The sequence below is a fragment of the Octodon degus genome, unplaced genomic scaffold (assembly GCF_000260255.1).
Source record: "Octodon degus isolate 3935 unplaced genomic scaffold, OctDeg1.0 scaffold00072, whole genome shotgun sequence".
Classification (NCBI taxonomy): domain Eukaryota; kingdom Metazoa; phylum Chordata; class Mammalia; order Rodentia; family Octodontidae; genus Octodon; species Octodon degus.
In genome coordinates this window covers 2,236,239-2,257,943 of record NW_004524648.1, presented here as the reverse complement: position 1 = coordinate 2,257,943, position 21,705 = coordinate 2,236,239, and the positions used below count along the sequence as shown (strand labels likewise).

At 52.0% G+C, this 21,705-nt stretch overlaps 1 protein-coding gene across 1 annotated transcript in view; it reads left to right on the top strand.

Moving 5' to 3' along the window:
* The window catches only part of Rph3al (rabphilin 3A like (without C2 domains)), a 98,600-nt gene that overhangs the window by 7,821 nt on the left and 69,074 nt on the right, over nucleotides 1-21,705 (top strand). The window contains 3 exon segments of the mRNA XM_004635476.2: nucleotides 3,163-3,266; nucleotides 5,241-5,384; nucleotides 8,101-8,230. Coding sequence (XP_004635533.2) covers nucleotides 3,190-3,266; nucleotides 5,241-5,384; nucleotides 8,101-8,230 — 351 coding nt within the window. The 5' untranslated portion in view covers nucleotides 3,163-3,189.

Below are 21,705 nucleotides of genomic sequence, written 5' to 3'. Positions count from 1 at the left end.
CCTTCAGGCCAATCACTTTTTTTTTTTTTTTTTTGGCGGAACCGGGGATTGAACTCAGACCCTTGTGCTTGCCAGGGAAGCACTTATTCCACTGAGCCATCTCCCCAGCCCACCTCCCTGATTTTTAACCCACCTTTATTCTATAAGTTCCTCTTTTGTTTTTTCATAAGTTAAATGCCCCCCTTAATACAAGGGCATAGCATATACTTAATGCACATAGTATTATACATAGCATTGTAGATATTTAATGCACCTAGTAATGCACGTAGTGTTAAGGGTGCAAATCTTTTGAGGGTATGGGCTATACTCCCTGCCCCTCTGCTCAAGATGCTCCGCAAGGAAGAGCAGAGGCCAGGAGGTGGGCTGCATTTAATGAGCACACAGCTTGGCAGAGGACCCCAGGTTAAGATATGACTGGAGCCAGGGACCAGTTGGCTGGTGAGGCCCTCATATGCTGCAGAGTCAGGGCGCTGGCAGCCAGCTCAGACCAGAGAGGTTTGGAGGATCTAAGCTGGCTCCACTGGCAGTTTCCTAAAATGAGCCTCTTTGAATTGCCCGTCCTCTTCTCCATCTGTCCCAAGGTTGCTCTGTGTAAGGAGGACAGCTGTACCCTCCAAGGTGCCAGGCACAGTCCAGGGGTGGCACAGCAGTCCTAGAGTCCATACCTGCTTCCCCTGCATTCTCATATCTGAATTCACTCAGGGCCAGCCCTACTGTGCTCAGCCAGTCTGTGCCATCTGAGATGCGCTGGCCAGTTGTGCCATGGGCCTGGACCAGGGAGGTGACAGCATCTCCCTTGATCTCTCTATAGCATTTGACTCTGTGGGCTTCTCTCCCCCAAGTCTCCAGCAGTAAGAGCAGCGGGGGATGTGGGAGACACAGTACCTGCACCTTCCTCCTTCACCTCTTGTAGCCTAGGTTTGGCCAAGGACTCTGTCCCCACCTCCCAGGCTAGGGCAGCCCCTGGCCGCCAGCCCAGAACCATTTTCCAATGCCCTGCCCTCCCTTCTTGCCTCCCGTATGCAGCTCAGCGGGTCAGTACTAGGGGCTGGAATGACAGAGGATAGTCTCCAACCTGTCTGTGTCAGTTCCCTCCCTCCCACAAGGAGTGGGCACCACAGGGAAAAGAGAGGCCCCAGAAGGAACACTGACTCAACCCTGGACTCCAAGTGAGTTTGCACAAAGCCAGACATGCACTTTCCTCACAGCCACAGCGCCCCCTCTGTGCTTACTGCAGAAGGTGACATGGGCAGAAGAGGCGGCACTGTTTGAGGGCTGGCAGACCAGCGTGGTAGCTGTGTGGCTTTTTCTCAGCCTCTTAACCCCTGTCTCTTCTTATTTGCCCAGTGAGAGAATAATGATTAGGTTTAGGAAGAACAGAATAGCCTGTTGGGGGACACAGGGTGACAACATATTTTGGTTAAAGTTAAAAAATGTTTTAAAGGAACAGACCTCTGTCCCCCAGTAGATTAGAGGACAGGTTCATGTCAGTTTGAGGGTTCCCTTACCACTGACCCCAGAACTGTGCCTCCACTAGGAAGTAACCTGAAGAGGACAAAGATTCATTACCTAGAGAGGGTGTGTGTGCGCGCGCACGCGCGCGCGTGTGTGTGTGTGTGTGTGACTGTTTTGGGGCTACAAGGAGCATTTTGTAACTGATTCCAGGCTGCCTCCTCCTGGGCACCCCACCCATCCCTTCCATCAATGAGGTAAAGATGTCAGTAGCAGGGCTAGGTCCTCTTGTCTTCCTACCCCTCCCCACAGCATGGTCTTCTGGCCCTGAAGCATTTGCAGAAGCGGAATCTTCCAGTTGGGGAGCAGTAGTCTTGTGCTCCAGGGTCACCCCTTTGGTGACCTTCTGTGGGGTGCCTGGCAGAGCAGGGGGGTTACCTCCACCCAAACTCTATCCACCCACAAGGGAGTGGGCAGGAAGGCTCAAGGCTGGTTGTCCTTGGCACAGAGGCCTGAGCAATGGCACCACCTGCAGTTTGGGGCAGGAGCTACACTGCCCATGAACTTGTGGGCATCTGGTTTACCCAGGATCAAGGGGCCATCTCCACTCAAATGGGATCTATTGGGTGAAAAAAAAAAAAAAAGCGACCAGAACCAATGCATATTTTAAATGTTTACTTTGAACAGAGTAACGCATTTCACACTCACACAGCAGTGTGACTGACCTTCACAAGATAACAAGAATGTAAAAAAAGCCCTCCAAAGTCTGGAGGAGGGGCACAGGTTTATAGCTGGATGAATGTCAGTTGAAAGGCACTCTCTGTTTGCTGACCCCTTTGGGAGGAAGCCATTGGTGACCAGGGAATCTCCACACTCAGGGCTTTGGGTTTCAAAGTTGCACAGGTCTCTTTCCTGAGGTGGCCTACCGTCTTATACATCTGTGAGAGTCTAGATGTTTTCTGAGGACTTTTACAAAGCAGCGTATCACAAAAGATTGAGTAGGGCCGGGGTATATAGCTCAGCAGCACAGCATTTGCCCGGCAATGTCAGGTCCAGACTGGAAGAACAGGTGCCTGATGTGCCCATGGGATAGACGTCGGTGTGCTTATGATGATGGTTCATTGCTTTGGACAGTCCTGGGTCAGTCTGTGTGCTGCCCCCTGCTGGTCATCATGGCAAGGGTGACACTGGTCTGGAAGAGCAATTCTCTGAGCATCGGCCAGGGTCTCTGGGGGCTTCCCCGTACCTTTCTGGGATCCACTGAAGTAAAAACTAGTTTTCTCATTGTTACAAAACACCTAGATATATTCTTTTACAAGTGTACAGAAAACAAAAAGCTCATGGGTCTGGTTTCAGACGCCACATTGGAGCTAATCTTTAAGAGACTGCCGTCGATTGAGTTTGGGTGCAGTATCAAAGAAAAACATCCACAGTTATCTGGGAAAACTATTACAGTATTCTTCGCTCTTCCAACGTCTTATGCATCTGTGAGAATCCAGATATCCTCTGTGGACTTTTACAGAGTAGCGTATCACAAGAGATTTAATGGGGCCAGACTATATAGCTCAGCTGGAAGAACGAGAGTCCTGGCAAGGGCACAGGGGTATGTTGGAAGGGCCAAGAGTCCGGTGTCTGAGCACAGAGGGACCCAGTCTGGCATCTGCACCTGTTGATGACATTCCCTTTTTTTCCCCCCTCCTCTCTACTCAGATGTGACTGGACTGGATGCTCTGAGCCATGGCAGATACCATCTTCAGCAGTGGGAATGACCAGTGGGTCTGCCCCAATGATCGGCAGCTTGCCTTGCGAGCCAAGTGAGTACCTCCAAGGTCCCAGGCAAGATTCCTTCTCAGGAATAGAAGAGGAGTTTGGAGCAAAGTGCCTGTTGAATGCATGCCACACTCTGGACCTTGAGCTAGGGGCCCGACTCACCCATGTGGTGGTCCTCCCTATGCTCAGATGAGGAAAGTGGGTTAAGCTCTTTGCCCTATCACTTAACTTGTGAGTGACAGGATTGGGACACGCATCTGGACCACCCACCTCCCATGGTGTGCTCTGTCACAGTGGGCCCCAGGAACCAGGCCACCTCATCTCCCCTTTTTCTGGTCACTGAGCCTTAAGAGAAATCCCTGGTGGCAGGGTGCCTTTGACTCTGGCTGTCCACTGCAGAGTTCAGTGCCTAGCGTGATCAGAGAGCGCAGGCTTGCTCCAGGAAGGGTCCCTCGGCCTGAGGTCACAGCCAGCCTGTTTGCTCAGGTCTCATGCTCTTGACAATGTCCCTCTCCTTGCCTAGCTTTCCTAAGGTCTGTCCCAATTTTCCTGTTAACCCTCAGCCTAGTGATCCCTCAGCACCAGTTAGACCTGACTCTGTCCCTGCACTGCCCTGTCCCCTCTGTTGGGAGGGTGGGGGGTGCTCTCTCCTGCCTTCTACTCCCTCCCCAGCCTTTTGAGGGGTGGAGTCCCTGGTGTCTAATCATTCAAGAGCACCCCAGCATCTGTCACACTGTGCCAATTAAGGAAGCCAGCATTTCCCAACTGGGACCAAGTTTAAGAAATTTGCAATTAGATGTTATGAGCCTGCAGGGGGACAGCACCGGAACATCAAAGGGGGACAGGAAAATTATTCTGAAACACCCAAGATGAGTGGCGTCATGCATGATTTGCAGGAATCTTTGCCTCACTATTAATTTGTCCCCTTTGCCCGATGGCTCAGCTCCCTTCCGCTTCTCCCACCTGACCCCTGCAGGGAGAGTGACCAGGGCTGAGGTCAGCTCCTCCCTCGCTTCTGATGCCAAGTGGCTGATGTGTCCTCTAAGCAGAGGACATGTTGCTGGGGAGAGCTCAGCTGAATGCACTCTATATAAGGGCCTGTGTGGCCCTGCTGTCCCCTCCAGTGTCCCTTCTTTCTCCCTGACCTCTGCTCTCACTTGGTGGCAACCAAAAGCTGTCATAGCACCTTCTAGAAGAGCAAACACATTGTCTCTTCCTTGGGGTGCACTGTCTGGAAGGCCTGCCAGTCTCTGGAGGGTGGTGGTACAAACACTAGGGCTGCAGAGCTGGGGCCTGTGCCCGCAGGACCCTCCAGGAAGCCTGGGGAGCTCCCCTTCTCTGCTCCAGTGCAGGATCCTCTGCTACCACCTAAGCTTTTCTAAGCCCCTTCTATGTGCCAGGTACTGGTGGTTCAACAGTGGACAAAACCAGTCCATTGTTTGTAAGCAGAGATGGGAAAAGGTAAGCATTATACAAATGCTTCCCCATGTGTAGCAGCTTCAACAGTGGTAATTGGTGTGGGGACATGTGGGGGTGCTAACACTGTGGGGATCAGCAGACATTCTGCAACTGTGGTGCTTATGTTGCGACTTAGAAGAGGAGTAAATGTGAGCTGGAAGCAGGAGGGAGTTCTACAGCATGTGCAAAGGCCCTGAAGCAGAAAGAACATGGCATGTAGAGACCCTGCCAGGCGGCCAATGTGGCTTGAGTGCAGAAAATAGGGGGTGAATGGTGTGAAGGAAAGACGAGAGGGTTGGTGGGGGCTGGGTGATGCAGGGCCTGGCCCTCTAGAGACTTCCATTCTGAAGGGAGATGATGAGTCTCGTGTAGATGCTCAGTGGTGCTGAAGCCAGTGGTGGGCACATGCCTAGGCCTGCTAAGAGTGTGCACCATGAGCTGTGAACCTGTGGCTCCTGGGCTGTCCCCACACAATCCCCCAGAACTTTATGGGTACTGTGGTGGTACCAGGTTCACCCTGGGGCTGCCTCCCCAACACCACCATGTCGCTGTCTCCCAAGGCTACAGACAGGCTGGTCTGTGCACACCTACCAGACGGAGAAGCAGAGGAGGAGCCAGCGCCTGAGCACGGCTGAGTTGGGGGCCATCCTGCAGGTCATCCAGAGAGCCGAGCAGCTGGACGCCCTGGAGCAGCAGAGAATCGGGTAAGGCTGGCAGGGCTGGTGGTGGGAGGGCTGGTGCACTGAGTCCTGGTGCTCTGTGTCAGCTCTGTATGTGAGTCCTGAGAGCCCAGGTGCTCTGGCAACATCTTGGCACACCAGCAAGTGCACAGACCCTTGGAGCCCCCCATACCCTTGTAAGCTAGGGATAGGGTTGGATGGGTGGGTCCCAGGCTCTAGGGCAGGACTGAGCCTGATAAGCCTCTTTAGGAGCTATTGGGCTCTACACAGCTGCCTGCCAGATGTTCTTCAGGCAAAGGACAGATTCACATGGCTTCTGACCTGAGAGCAGTCAGTCCCCCAAGGCCCCAGCAAAAGATGTCCCCCAGAGTGTTTGAAGTTCCCTTCCGGCCTCTGACATCCAGAGTTGGCCACAACTCAGTTGTCCAACATTTTTGCTGTGTCTTTGTTTCATTACAAAAGTAATTCCTATTTCCTAGAACAACTGAGAAATTCAGAAAGGCACAAATAGGAAAACAATCTTACTGCATTGCCTTGGGCAGAAATTTGTTTCATTCTGGTCTCTTTGTTCTTTTTCTATTGATTATATGATCATTTTTAAGCTCAGACATTGTAGAAACCCACAGTTTTGGAAGGTAAAGGTACCACAACTGCTGTTCTGACAGTCTCTGTGTGTGCCTTAATAATATAGATGAATAATTTCCATTTTAGTTCAGGAAGGCCTGATATTGGGCTTGCTGGTGTTTTCTTTTATGCTGTCTACCGTGTTTGAGCCCCACCGCCTCAGCCATGAAATGCTGCCAGGCTCTCACATGACCTCAAATGTGGGTGACTGAGTGACCCCCGAGCCCCCAGCTGTCCTGGGAGGGTGAACAGGGAGTAGATGGGTGGGGAGCACTTCATGGGGGGCTCCTCTGTGGTCTGGAAGGACTTAGGGATCCTCTTAGCCCTTGAGGTCCTGTCTGCCTTCCCAGAGTTCCCCTGGGGAGCCTGGTTTCTGGCCCCACTGTGAGAGCTGGGTTCTGCTGGGGAACAGAGTTAGCCAGGAGGTGGTGAAGCAGGTTAACTGTGCAGAGCAGGGAGGTGCATACTGAATTCATACAAGACTTAGAGACATGAAGTAGATTGAGGGTCCCCAAGTACATATGGGTCCTGCCATGGCTAGGGCTGTGCCCCTGTGGAAACCAGAGGGCTCGCTGGGGGGCATGTGGGTAGAACCAGCCTCATCTGCTGGTACGCTTACTATCCTGTGGCCTGGCAGAGTGCAGCATCAGCTGGGGAGAGGGGGGTCATGTAGGGGGCCGTGCTGGGCTAGTCAAGCCTCGGGCTGGATTCTGGCTTCATCTGTTTGGGAGCTTTGAGACCCCAGCAAGTGACTTCCATGTTTCAGAGCCTCAGTATTCTCATCTTTAAAATAGGAAACATAGTATTCTCCCTGGGGGATGTGGCAGTTGGAAGAGATAACATGACCTGTACATCCAAGAGTTGTCGCATAGTATCTGCTGGATCCTGGAAATATGGTGGCCAATATAGCACAACACTTCTGTGGACAATGTTCTGTGGCAGAGGTGGCAGTGTGATGAGGGCTGCAGGACCGGAGGAGAGGAACTTGCCCAGGCTGAGCAGGTCCCTGGATGCACGGCCTCTAAGGGTTTCAGGCAGGAGCTGTTTTTCTCTCCTGCCCAGGTGCTCAGACCCAAAGCCTTTCATCATCCTGGACCTCTCTCCTGCCCCCACCCAATCTCCTCCTGCTTCCCAGCTGGCCACAGCTGCCCACTGGCTTCCTTCCCTCCCCCCCCCCCCCCGCATTTCCCAATTTCCACTGAAGCTGGAGTGAGCTTTTAAAGATGTCACTCAGACCAAATCACTCCCTCCTTAGAACTCTTCAGCGGCTTCAGATGGAGCTTAGAGAGAAAGAAAGAAAAGCCAGGCTCTATTTTGTGACCTGTGAAACCTATGCAGTGTGCTTGTGCCTCCTGTCTCACTGGGCTTCTTTAAAATTTAAATTCCTGCCTTCCTCGACTGCCTGGGCAGTAGCATCAGTGGCCTCCTCCTTGCCAGTGGTTGCTTCTCGGTGGCTGCTTCTCGGCCTGAGCCTTGGTACCTGCTCTTACCTCCACCTGGAGGTTCCCCAACTTTCGTGTCACAGGGTTGGGTTCTTGCCATCCCCCCCCCCCCCCCCCCCCCAGCGGCCAAGCAGGCAAGTGCCACTGCCTTGCAGAACGGTGGCTCTGGCACCAAGTGGAGAGCACCCCCCCGCTGTCGTCTTGTTCTCAGAGGACCCACACATTCCCTGGTCAGCTAAAGTGCCTCTTGCCCCTGGCTTCTCTCCCCCTCCCCCACCGTCTGCATTTCACATGTAGCTCCCTATCAGAAGCCAGCTTGCTTGTTTACTTATTTATGGATTTTCTTCCTCATTGAGCATACGTTCTGGGAAAATAAAAGCTGTGTCTGTCCCTGACTTGTTCACTGTGATGCCGTGCCTGGCATACCCTAGGACTAACAGTTGACGAGCAACTGAATGGTTAGCAGTTAGCGGGGCCAAGGAGATGGCTCAGTGGAATAAGTGCTTCCCTGGCCCGGTTCCGCAAAAAAAAAAAAAAAAAAAAAAGCAGCCAAGGGAAAGGGTAGGGCATGGGTCAGTACCTGGTTAAGGGAACAGCACAGGTGGCATAGCCCAGGCATTGGTTGTGTTGGGGACAGGAGGCACATGTCCTCTGACTTATGTCATGTGCTACAGGCGGCTGGTGGAGCGGCTGGAGACCATGAGGCGAAATGTGATGGGGAACGGCCTCTCCCAGTGCTTGCTGTGTGGGGAGGTGCTGGGCTTCCTGGGCAGCTCCTCGGTGTTCTGCAGAGACTGCAGGAAGGTAAGACCCTGCTCCCACCGCCGATCTGGTGACTCAGCCTAGACCGGCTCTGCCGCTCAGTGTCTCTGCATCCTGTCTCCTAGGAGTGTGCATGTGTCTGAATGTGTGTCCTAGGAATGCGTGTGCACATCTATGTGTGCGCTGCCATGTGTCATGTGCTGGGGATGCTCAGAACCACGGTCTAAAGGAGATGGAGGGGACCAGGGAGATAATCATGGAATAAGTGCTTGCCTGACAAGCACAAGGTCCTGAGTTCAATCCGTGGTACCAGGAAAAAAAAAAAATTAGGAAGGAAGGATGGAGATGGCCAGGCCCCTAGGGCCAGCCCTAAGGGGTAGACTTCTGGGGCAGAGTCTGGGTGAGAAGCTGCCTCTTACCTTAGCCAATATGACTTCACAAACTCGTCTGCTACGCCAGGCCGCATCTTCCCCATCTGTACAGTGTGGACAAGGATGACATTTGCCTGGCACATAGGCCCTCAGTAAATACTATTAGCTGGTGTGAGATGAGCACTGTCCTCCACAGGGCTCAGGTGTATGCTAGGATCCCACTTCCTATTCTGCTGGTCTGTTCCCGTGATCTCTAGTGAGTCAGAATGATCTTTGCAGCAGGATGATCTCAGGACCTTGTGCTTTTCTTTTCTTATAGTAAATTGTGCCATATATTCAATTACTTAATACTGAGTTGAAGACTTTTTAAATTATTATTTATAGTGTGTCCTGGAGCTTCTACTTGCTTTTGTCTTATTGCCCAAAGCATAATACACCTCCCAAATGGCTCAATTTCACCATCCATCCCACGGAGCCCACTTGATTTTTCCTAGAAGAAACCTTTCTAGATTTTTATTCCTGCTCTAACTGAGGCTAGTTGCTGCACAGAAATTATCATGGGACTTCCCTCTGCCGCCCTCCTCAGTTAGAGCACACAGGTCTCTCCAAGCTATCGTATCTCTCTTTTTATTTTCACCCTGGTTTTTCTGGATTGCACTTTCAAGTAGCTTCCATGTGTCAGTCACTATGTTAAGCCTGGAGTTGTTATAATGAACAAATATGGAAAAAAAGCCTTCCTTCTTTATGTGACATGGGGTGAAGAAACTACAAACCTTAGGAGACACAAGACCAGGGGCAAGGCAGGGTGATAAACATTGGTGGACCATAGCATAGGAAAGAGAAGTAAATGAGGACTCGGAACATCAAGGCCCTTGGCAACCTTGAGGAGGGCATTTTTAGTGGCATTCAGAATCCAGATGAGAAAGAGGTTAACATTTGCAGTTAGTAAGTGGAACAACCAGGATTTGGGGGTATGGTCCAGATCTGTCATGTGTGGGTGGTGGACTAGCCAAGGAGTGTGGATTAATTGGTCCAAGCACAGTGGAAGGGCCTGGGTGTTGGGGTGTCTGGCTCCTCTATAGATCCTAGGTTAGAAGCCACTGTAGCTGTGGGCTTAGGGCTCAGGAATGTCTCACTTCCAGGATTTGGGCAGTTGGGTTATTCTTACGTGGGAGAACTGGCCCTGGCAGCCTATTTCCTCCTGTCCTTCAGTCCCTCAACTGCTCTAACTGTTACAGGTTTGTGGGACCATGAAGAAGATCCAAGCCCTTGCTTCTGCTCTGGAACTGTCTAGGGCCTTTAGCACAGAGACTGCTGCCCACCCTGGCTACTGAATTGCTAATCCAGCTGTTCCTAGGAGAGCCATTTCCTAGGCAACAGGGCTGAGGGCGGAGAGGACCTCAGCTGCGTGGAGCTATGGGGAATTGTTCTTCCAGACACCACCTTCCCAATGCCCGCTGGGTACTCCAGGACCCTCAGCTGCTGGAGGACATGGCCCTCTAAAGGGGTGTCTACTCTGCAGCAGGCTGAGGATGGGGTCCTGGCTTGGCTGGGAAGGTAGGAGTCATTTGAGCTTTGCAGCACTCATTCCAGGCCAGAGTGGTGAGGAGAGCTACTAAATGGGGCCCCCAACAGATGAAGGACATTCTGAGGATATGGGGTTTCTGATATGTCCTTGAGAAGATCGTGTCATTCATTCATGTTTATTCTTTTTTTAGCTAGGAGAGGGCCCTCCGTGTGCAGGCCCCATTCTAGGTACTGGCCATGCTTTGACTGACATACTCAAAAATCCCTGTTCTCATCAAGATTATTTTCCGGTAATAGGAGAAGAAAAACAACAAATAATGAATGCACAAACATAAAACAATGCCAAGCTGACCAAGTGCTGTATATTGAATTAAGACAGAGTGTCGGATAGCATTTGATTATATGTTCAGGGAGGGCTCTTTAGAGCTCAGTCCTGAACCTAAGCAGCAGTCACCTTGGCAAAGATCTGAGTGGAAAAGTGTTCAGGCAGAGGGAACAGCAAGTAGGAAGGCCCTGGGGCAAGAGCAGTGGGGCTTGTTCAAAGAACTAGTTTTAGGAGGCATCTGGGATAATGGGAGCCAGAGGTGAGGGTGGCTGATCCCACAAAATTTTTCTAAGTCAAGGTTTGAATCGGGGGTTTTAATGTGAGTGTAAAGGGAGATGCTGGTGGGGTATGTGAGCAGGATGTGATGTGATGTGACGTGTACTTATGGAAGAGCCCTAGCTGCTGCATGTCGAGTGGATTACAAGAGGACACGGAAAGCAGAAGACAAGTTCAGTGGTGATGGCTGTCACTGGGAGATGACAGGCTTGGAACAGGATTATAGAAGTCTTATGCTGAAACAGTGTTGCTCTCTCTGGCATATTTGAAGCAGGTGGGGAAGAATTAGAGTGGCTGACTCTGGGGGGGTCCTAGGAAGGACGAAGTCATAGATTGCAAGCGACCAGGGCAGCTGGAGGCCACTTGGTGCACCTGTGCCCTTGGGCTGCCCAGTCAGTACCCTCCCCACCCTGTGCAGCTCATGGGCCACCTTACTAGATTGTATGGTCTCCTGCTGCACTTCCAGGGGCCTGGGAGGGCTGCTTCCTCTTCCCCAACAGCAGCGTCCAGAGATGCTGATGCCTAGAGGTCCTAGCTTGGCCAGCATGGAGTGGCCTCGTGTGAGCCACTTTAGCTCTTTGGGCCTCCATTTCTTCACCTGTAAAACAGGGCTACAATGCTTCTGTCATAATCAGGCAGGCGTAAAGAGTGGGTGAGGTAGCACAGGGCTCTCTGAGCAGTATCCAGTACATTGCGAGCAGTTAGTACAGGACTCCTGTTACTGTCATTGTTGGTCCGGTCCACCCCAAGTCCTTCCTGCTTAGATTGCACACTTCGCTACAAAGTACGGACCTGGTCTCCCACAAACCTCAGGAGAGAATGGGCGACCCACCTGGGCTTGTCAGCTCCAGCTGCATGTGAGGGACCACTCACTGGGTGTCTTAAACAACAGGCATTTGATTCGTTTAGGATTTGGAGGCTGAGAAGCCCACACTGATTCAGGGTCTGCTGTGGGCAGCCTTCAGGGTTGGCAGACATCCGCCGCCTCTGTGTAGCTCACACAGCAGAGAGCAAGCTCTTTTTCTCTCTTCTTCTTCATACAGACACCAATCCTGCTGGATTACAGCCCCAACCTTGTGGCCTCCCTCCACCGTATAATGACTTCCTGAGGACTCTCTGTTCACATATGGTCACACTGGGGCTGGGGCTTCAGCATCAGACTTCTGAGGGGACAAAATTCAGTAGCATTCCATGTTCTGCTTATTAGAATTCGTGTTACAGTGAGTCCACTATTTTCAACATTTATGAAGAAGCCTCTGGACACCTTCCTTGCTGGTCAAAGGCAGTGTTCTGTAGAGCCATATCCACATATCCCTGCTAAAACTGGGGTCTCCACACATGAGAGCTGCCAGGAGGAATTGGGCCCCGAAGGCCATCAGGGAGGGCAGGATGTTGCCCTTCCACCACTGAGACACAGCTGGAAATAGACCAGAGGGCAGGGAGGCTGTGCTGCAGGATGTAGTGGCAGATTGACTTAGGAACAGGGCACCCAGAGGAGGGATAGCACATACTCCAGTGCCCTCCTGGGGTTGAAATCCAGGACTGAAAGATGTGGGGGCAAAGTTGAGAGCTCTGGGAAGCTAAGGTTTATGGAGCTTGTGAGAAGGCCATCTGGGGGTCGAGCTGCGTTTGTGCGGAGAATCAGAAGGTCTGTAAAGTCCTGGGGACCCAGGAGAGGATCACAAAGTCATAGACACGTAGGCAGTGGCCACTTAAGAGTGACCACTCTGAGTCACTGGAGAGGAAGGAGTCCCAGGCGTGGACCCTGCCAAGCTTTAGCACTGACAGGCTCCCTGGTGTCTGGGAGAAGAGGGATGGCATCATGGTTCACTCATCCAGCAAATGTTTGCACCGACACTGGGGACCTGGTACAAGGAGACCTGGAGCCTTGCCTTCCAGGAAAGAGGACTTAATTGATCCTGCCTAATGAATTACTGTCGGGGCTGGGGCTAAACAGGTAACCTTGGGGGATAGGAGAGCTCTGACAGGGTGTAGGTCATCAGGAGTCCTCCCCTGGGGGCTTATCTGTTTGTGGGGAACCACTTCTGCTTCCCTTTCCTTAACTTTTGCTGTGGGTTGCAGTTGTGGGGGGAGGGTGGGCAGGCCATAGAAAAGGGATGGGGAGCAGATCTCTCTTATGGAAGTATCCAGATCCAGGTCTGCTGAGGTAGGACAGATCCCCAGGTGTTCCTGGGGACACACAGGCATCCCCAGCAAGAGCTCTGGTGGCGTTTAGCAGCCACGAGCTAATGAGGGTGCACACGGGTGGAAGGTAGTGCCACCCTCAGTTGGAACTGCGTCCCCTCTGTAATTGGGCCTGCACGCCCAGGCTGCCTGCCCTCATTATCCCAGGGCTGTGGTGGGAAGGAAGAGGGGCTGGCTGCTTAATTGGAGAGGCCTGGTGCTCCTGATTGCCGAGGATCTGAGTCAGCCAGCCTTCAGTCTAATTGAGAGTTCAGCCTGGCCAGGGATAGTAGGAGTGGGGCTGCACAAGGACCCTCCTGAGCCCAGGACAGCACTGTCCCCATTCCAGGGAAGCAGTCAGGGTTTTTTTCTAATCCCAGCCGAATGTATCCCATGGTCTGGGCACGAGGAAGCCTGCCTATGAAACGCCCTTGATCGTGGGCACTGAATCCCAGCAAGAGAGGAGAGGCCATAGGAGAAGTCCAGCTCTATAGGAATAGGCAGAGCCCCAGCCCAGTTTGGGAGTCTGCTGCAGGGAAGGGACTGGGCCAGGCTGGATCCCCCCTGCCATCCTATCCTCATCGAGGGAGCTGGCAGCAGCCCTGGGCTGGTTGGGGGGGGTGCACCGTTTTCTTTTTCAGTGCTAAGGATGTGGGCCTCTTGAGCCAATGAAGGAATAGATGGAATTTCCTTGGCACCTTCCTGCCTACCCATTGGCCTGCAGTCAGGGAAGGCCGAGCCCTAGCCCAGCCCTATCCATCAGTGTTTACTCCACAGCATTCAGCCCTCAGCCTTAGAGATGCTTTCTGATCTGCCAGAGGCTGCACTTAGGATCTCCTCCCTTCCAGGAAGGGCATGGCTCCTGTCCTGTGAAGTCTTGGGAGTCCTGGGTCACCCATTTTCCAGAGAGCTTCTTCTGGAGGTGGAGATATCAGGGAAGGTATAGAGAATTTGCGTGCTGATCGGGTCCTTGCTACTTAAACTGTGGGCCTAGGATCAGCAGTATGTCTGTCTCCTCCATGCTGTTGAAAATGCAGATTCTTAGGTCCCAGCAGACTTCTTGCTCTGAATCTGCCTTTTAACTAGATTCCCTTGGCTTATTGGCATCAAGGGTCATCCATGAAATGTGTCAGAATTTCCTTCCCTTTCAAGGGTGAATGATATTCCGCTGTATGTGGTTGCCACGTTTCCCTTACCCACTCTTCTGTGATGGATGCTTGGCTTGCTTCTGTGTGTTAGTTGTGAATAACGCAGCTATGTACAGAGTTGCATAAATATCTCCTCAAGATCCTGCTGTATATACACAGCAGTGGAGTTGTTGGATCTTATGGTAATTCTATGTTTAATTTTTTTTTGAGACGCTGCCACACTGTTCCCCATTGTGGCTGCAGCGTCTTACATTCCCGCCAGCAGTGCCCAGGGGTTGGAAGGTGTCCGACTTTTGCAGGGCCTCCCCCCTAGATGGCAGAGCTGTGAAGGTCACTCGTGGCTTCCTCTCCTCATCACACTCTTAGTGCCTGTGTGCCTCTGGTGGAGTCATAGAAGCAACAGCCTCCTTAAGCAATAGCCATTTCATCTGAGCTGTCTCCAAATTGGCCTCACGATGTTGTTTCTCCTCCTCAACCTAATTCAATGTAGAAGATGTGTGTTTGTGCTTCATTATGAAGATAGATTTTTTTTTTCATTCAACAACGGATGTTTCCTAAATTCCCGGAAAAAGACACTTAATTCATCTGCCCTGAGGGGGCCGCTCTGGCTGCTTGCATGTCACCAAGGCTGTTTGGCAGGAGTTGACTTGGCTCTTATTTCCTGGATCAGGGGATTGGACCAGACACCGTGCAGCATCTTGGAACATCCGCCTTGCTTGGCAGCTGATGAGCAGAACATCTCCATTAAGGCTCGCTTTTCTTGCTGTTCTGGTACCTGCAATGTAGTTTTTCTTCTTCCCAAAGAAAGAAAGAGTGGTCATTAGTTACAGTTCAGAACATATTCTGCATACCACTCACCTGTAGTTTATGGTGATCAGGACAAAGGAGGGTGGCTCATGAACCACATCACTGGTGGCAGGGCCCAGAGCTAGCTGGGCTGAGACCTGCTTTACTGTCTTATGGGTCAGTTCTGTAGCTCTCTGGAGACTGTACCCACATAGTTCACATCATGCCAGGCTTGCAGGTTGAGGAGGTGGAGATGCCAGCCACTGCCTTTTGGGAGCTCACAGTTGGTGACAGATAATGTATCGTGCCATGAAACATGCAAGGCAGGGAGCCATCTGGGAGCAGAACCTAGAGAGAGCTGAGGTGGCCTCCTCTGCTGAGCAAAGCTGGTGTTGGAGCCAGGCCTGGGAGGCCGTGATGAGGAGCCAGGGCAAGGCACAGCTAGAGTAGGAACAGCTGTGGAGAGAGTGCAGGTATGGGTGGGCACTTGGCAGAGCTGGGGATGTGGGGGTGTGGGAGAGTGAGGTGGGTAGGGAGGACAGAGGGCAGAATGAGAAGGTGCAGGAGGGCCAGAGGGGTACAGACTGCGGGCAGGAAAAGCGAGTGCTGGATCCATCAGGAAGGGCTCATTGAACCAGGCTGAGGTGTTTGGGTTTCTTTCTAGAAGCAGAGCCCTTCAAGGGTGCTGAACAGGGAGATGGCAGACACAGAAGTCTTGGGGGGAGGTGAAGTACACATGCAGATTTAAAAGGAGTATGTAGTGGGCTGGAGTGAACATGCCCATACTGAATTGTCAGATTAGCAGTAGTTGCGGCCTGAATTGAAGCAGGAACAATCACAGTGAAAACTCAAAGACAGGTAACAGAAATAACAAAAGCTGTGGCAAATGACATCTCTATTCTCGCCCATTTAATCATCAAAGCCACCCGTGGAGATCATGATCTGTACTTTGCGGGTCAGGAAAGGAGTACTAAGTGGACTTGAAGTCCCTTAGAGCAGTCCAGGGCAGGGTCTGATGGCCATACCCACCAGGCTGCAGCAGGCCTGGCATGAGGGCAAGGCTGGGTCAGGAGCAGTCATGGGGAAGGGCCTCCTGGCTTGTCTCGAGACATTTGTATGTCCTGATGTCCCAGAGCATCCTGCTGTTGCAGTGTGAGGACTTCTGCCCGCAGTCAGGTCGCCTAGGTATGTGGAGATTGCAGCTGAGGAGGAATAACCGTGCACCTCCATATTGCCTAGTGGGCTGTGGGTAGAGGAGGTGGTGTGGGCTGGGGCTCCAGGGCACGATAGTTCTTCCCTGCCTAGCCCCTCAGATTTGGCTGCTTTGGTGTGACTGGCAGTGCTGAGCCATTGTGACAGAGCCTAAAATGTTGATTTGCTGCTCTATACCAAAGAATGTCCCTAGCCCTGTTCCTAGCCCTGAGCTCTACCCACAGTACCTGGCTGCTTCTAAGTGAAAAGGAAGTTGGAGTTTAGCCCCACGTTACCGCATTTCCCAAGCATGCTTCCTGGCCCTGGATTCTAAATCTCTAGCACTGGGGGAGAAAGAAAAGAAAAGGAGTGATAACCCTCTAGATTATGTCATTGGTGGAGGCCAAGCAAGTTATGCCAAGTTGGTTGGTTGGACCCCAGTATATTAAAGAACGTACTAAGCTAGTATGTCATCTTCCTAAGACTTCTCCTTCTGTGTGTGTGTGTGTGTGTGTGTGTGTGTGTGTGTGTGTTTGCCACCTGCATTGTCCTGATTTAGACTAGTTCCCTTGCCTCTTGCTGCCTCAGTTTCTCACCTGGAAATTGGGGGAATAAAAGTACCTCCCTCAGAGGGAGGTGGTGAGGGTTGGAATGAGTGAAGTATATGATAAGCTGTCAGAAATAGTGCCTGGCACAGAGTGACTGCTCAGCAACTCTGAGGTGTCAGACAATACGGACGTGTGTGAAATATTAACCTCACCCCACCCCCACATTAGCAGTCTGGGTGTTTGTCCTTTCATGCCTTGCTATCTCCACTCATGCGAATGCACATGGTATTTTGTTCTGTGTACATTTTTATTTATTTATTTATTTATTTTCCATAATTTTATTGATAAACAAATAGTGATGAGACAGTTTCAAACCAATCTATATACATTTCTAATGGCATTGTAATATGCTCCTTATTCCATAACTTTTCTATTTCTTTTACTTATTAATATCTGAAGGCATTCCCCCAAGTCCATATGTACTAACCCAATTCCATTTTCTACTCACATTTCCCCGCTGCCCCCTCTCTCCTAGGCACTCACATACCCTGTTGGGAGCTGGACTAGAGTGATGCGAATAAAAGCAGGGAGGGCTGTGCCTGCACACACCCTCTCGGATTACTGGCACCTGTCTCCCTTTCCTGCTAAATCCAGCCTCTTCCATAGTCTGAATCTCTCCCGGGGGCCATGGTCTCTTTGCTGCCATCCTGTGCTCAATGCTCCACCTGCCACCCAGAGACATACCCACCCACACATGAAGCCCATTAGGTTTAGTTCAAGTTGAGTTCCCAGAAGGCTCCTCGATCCTCTTGCAGATCAGAGGACAGATATAAAGGGTGGGTGAGTGGGTGGGCGGGCGCCATGTGCCTAAGTCTGTGATGAAACACATCCAAGTCTTGGCTATACCTGACACCCACGACTGCAGAGGTCAGGAGACCACACCCGGCTGTAGCTGGGATCTAAGCGTCCACTGATAAGAATTCTTCCCCCTCTCTGGACCTTTCTATAAAAGGGAAGGGTTGGATGAGATCCTCCAGGGTCTTTCCAGCATTTTCTTCCTGTGACTCTCAGGCATAGTCCAGCCTAGTAGCATCACCGTCCTCAGGCCAGGGAATAGCAGTAGCCACGGCAGGAAGCTGACACCCACGTCCCTCACTCTGGACCACTGTCCACTCTGTGGGTGCTTTCAGGTCATGCTGGGTTTGCTTCCCAGCCCCCTCTGCCTCTGCTGTTCCATGGTGTCCTGTATCCCTAACAGTCTCCCAAAGAGAGATAGGCAAAAGCAGCATTCAGTCCTGTTTTCCAGGTGGAGAAACTAAGGCTCAGAACTTTGGCCATTTATGTTTCGGGAAATCAGAAAAGCTGAAGATATACAGGAGACCCCAGAGGAAGATGTCACTGGGTGCCAACTTGCCGAGGAGGTGCCAGGCTTGATGGCTGTCTGCCCCCAGCACCGGGGAAGCGACCACTGCTTCTAGGGCAGATTAGGTAACGGGAAGTGGTGCCCAGCGTGGGCTCCCCCAAACTAGTGCCTCTCACAGAGTGGGCCCAAGGCCTCGCTTTGCTTTGTCACAACCTAGAGATGGTAGGACACCCGCAGAGGTGTGAGGGGTTTAGCGTTTGTGCTTGGACTCGTGTTGTCATGAAGCCAGCCCTTTGCTTAATGGGTATCTGCTCCTGTCACCTTAGGTCGGGGGCCTGGGGACACTGGGCAGGCTCTGTGGGCATATCCAGGCTGGTCTGCAGCGACTTGTCCCCTGGTCAAACCTGCCCTGCACCCCCTCCAGCCCCTTGCCGCTGCCCCTGGTGGCTCCTTTTGTTCATTCTGATCGGTGTAGCTGTGAGCATCTCCGGCAGCAGGAAACATCCTTGGCAAATCTGTTTAGTGGCTGTTACTGGGAGCGGTAATTCTGTGCAGCTTCTTGTCCTCTGTTGTGGTAAATAGCAGATAATGACATTTCCAGTCTGTGGCATGGCTCGGCGCCACACACCTCGCCGGCTGCCCCAGCCAGCTGCCACACTTCACAAGGCCTGTGATTCTTCATTGCTCTCAAATCACCCCCTTTGTTTCCAGATACTGTGTTTCCCTACAGCTATGTCATAGTCACCGACTGTAGCTCAGGGTGGATTTAGTCCATTCTTATGTGCCACCAGGGTGGCCACCAGGGCCAGCTTGCCTGCTGATGGGGTAATGGAGGAGAATGGGGAGCTGATTTCTTTCCTAGGGCTGTCTTTTGCCCAGGTGGCAAAACCAAGAGTCAGTTGCTGGATGCATAGCTCAGCAATAGATCACTTGGCTGGTGCAAGCAGGGGCCTGGGTTCGGGCCACAGCACCTCTTCACACAGAGGAGGGTAGTTAGGGTCCCATGGGGAGTGAGGCATGAGCACTGGGTTAGTGCAGAGGGGGGCCTTTGGAAGAGCCCTAGCAGGCATCGGACTGGTACAGTCCCATTTGCTTCCCTGCTCAGTCTCTGTTCCTCTCCTATTCATCTTGCTCAAGTGCTATCTGACATTCTCCTCCTCCCCAAAGTCTTCTTGACTCTGTGTTGCCTGCGGCTGCCGAGTAAATGCCTCCACATGGCATCCATGTGCCTGTGATTACAACCTGCTGAAGTCAGCAGCATGAAGGGACTACACGGCTGGGAGTGCTAACTCCGCCTGGCCCTGACCTGTCATCCCTCTCAGTGGAAATCTGTCCCCGCACATCACCACAGTCTCTAATTGATCATTAGTGCTGTTGCTTCCAGAATGTTGAGAAACCCTAGGGTGTTTGTCTAGTCTGCTGTATTAAACACACACACACACACACAGAGTTCCAACAGGTATTTACTCACTAGGAGGATATGTACTCTGACCCTGGGGCTGAGGGCAGAGTGAGAGAGTGTTTTCATGTGGACTCACCTTTTCAGAGTTGGGGAAGCGTGTGCTATCCCCTGCTCTGGTGACAGGGTCCTGATAGCTCACCAAGTCAGTGGTGGCAGAGCTGGGGGATGTATGTGGGGGGGGGGGCGGTACTAACTTGGTTGGTGGGCCCTGGCTTGGACATTTTTATCTGCAGTTACCTGAGGCCTCCGCCATGCCTCACTCTTCTCTGTGCCCCTGAGCTCTAGCTCGCTGGGCAGATAGGTATCCGGCATCTAGCTTCAGGTGGCCTAGCTGTACATAGGTCCTTCCTGCCTCCCTGGGGCACCTGGCCATTCCTTGCCGCCCATTTCTCTGTCCCATCAACTCCATCCCTAGGTCTCCTGTGGTCCAAGTGCCCTCTCCAAGCTCACCTCCTGCTCCCAGACCTGCTTGCCACCCAGTTGGCTTCTCCTGTGGCTGCTGCCTCTCACCCCACCCCAGCGCACCCCCAGTACCTTCCCTGATCTCTGCCCACCTCCCACAAGGTGCTGCTTCCTCAGGGTCTGCACTTGGCCATGCCTGTCTTCTTTCTTTCCCTCAAGCATTTATTGAGCACCAGCAGTGTGTGGGGACCAGACCAGGTTTGGGAGCTATGTCCAAGAACAAGGCAGGCAGAGCCCAGGCCCTCCTGTCACATCTGTTCTGGGGGTGGCAAAATTGACAATAAATAGCATCCACACCAACACTGGTGTGATCCATAAGCACCTCCACTCCCCCAATTCCAAAGCTTCACTGACACCATGTGCCATCACCCCCGCTTCTGTGTCTGTCACCCTGATCTTTCTCCCAAGGGCCTGTGTGTCAGTAGCTGCTCGACTGGCCTCCCAAGGGAGTCTGGGGACAAATGCCACAAATAGTAGTTCCTTCCTCTGGTTCTCTGTTTCCACAACTCCAGCCCAGCCTGCTGTCCAGCCTGGTAGCCTCCAGATAGCTTTAGAGTTTTTCCTTTCTTTCCTTGGGCGTCCATCTAGGAATCTAGGAATTCCATAAGTACCTGGCAGCATCCAGCAAAAAGCATCTAAGAGTGCAGAGGGCAGAGTATGTGGGTCCTGTTCCCAGAAGTGCTTCTCCTGAAGTCTTGGTCTGATTATCTCTCTCCCCTCCTTAACTAGGCCCCAGGAGCCTGGGGGAGTCCATTCAGTAGTACCTTGTTCTTATCATTTGGCCACCCCCTTCTTCCCCAGAGAGTCATGCATCCATGGCCTCCTAAACTCTTTAAAAATGAACATCTTGTAGGCTGAGGTATGGCTCAATAGTAGAGAGCTTGCCCAGCATGCATGGGGCCCTGGGTTCAATCTTAGCCCTGCAAAACAAAGACAAAAAAAAAAAAAAGTCCTTTTTTCTCAAAGGAGTCTTGAGGGGGCTTCTGGGTTAGCTCAGTTGTTTAAAGCGCCTGCCTCACTAGACCTGCCCTCAGCGTAGCCTGAGCTAGACAAAAAAAAAAATCCTTCAAAGGAGCCTTGATCTCAGGGAAACAGTGCCAGTGTACCCAAGTCATGTTGCTCTAGAGATGGTGCCTCACTGTGGGGAAGACACTGTTGTTTCCTGAGGGGAACCTGGGCAAGGGGTGGTGGAGGAGGAAGCTTTGTGTTGATCCTGAAAGATACTTAGATGTTCATTAGTCATGAGGCAAGCTGGAGCAGAAGCCCAGAGCTTCTGCTCTGGGAAGATAGCGAGAGCTTGGGAGCAGACAGTGAAGTAGGGGGCTGGTGTGGTGGACTTGGCCACATGAGGGGAAGACAGGGCCTGAGAGTTAGGTAAGTACCAAGTAGAGTCTGGTATGCACACGGGCATGCCTGATGCATCCTGTCTTGTTCCTCTCTCCAGTACCCTGTGAGCTCTACTGTTCCTTCTGTCTGGTCCAGGGTCTGTCTGGTCCAGCAGCAGGAGCTTAGGACATGTTGGTTGAATGCCCTGACCGTGGCTGCTGCAGCTGTCTAGATTCTAGGGGTAGAACAGTGAGGAGTCAGCAAGAGGCTCATCCCTTGCTTTCTTCCTGTGGACATGGTTAAGTCTTCCTAAAGCAAGGCTGTGGCTTCATTGTTTTGGGATTAAGCCTTAAATTACCCAGCATAGCACATTTTTGTGACCTCTGGTCACCCACTATGTCGGGATCCCTTTCCACCCATCAGTTCAGAAACAGATCCTCCAGCTGGGTGTCCTCCATGTTCAGCCCTGACCTTGGTACCTGGACTAGGTCAGATACTGCAGCAAAGGCTCAGTCCTACAGGACTGCACCTACTTTGGATGCCAGTCA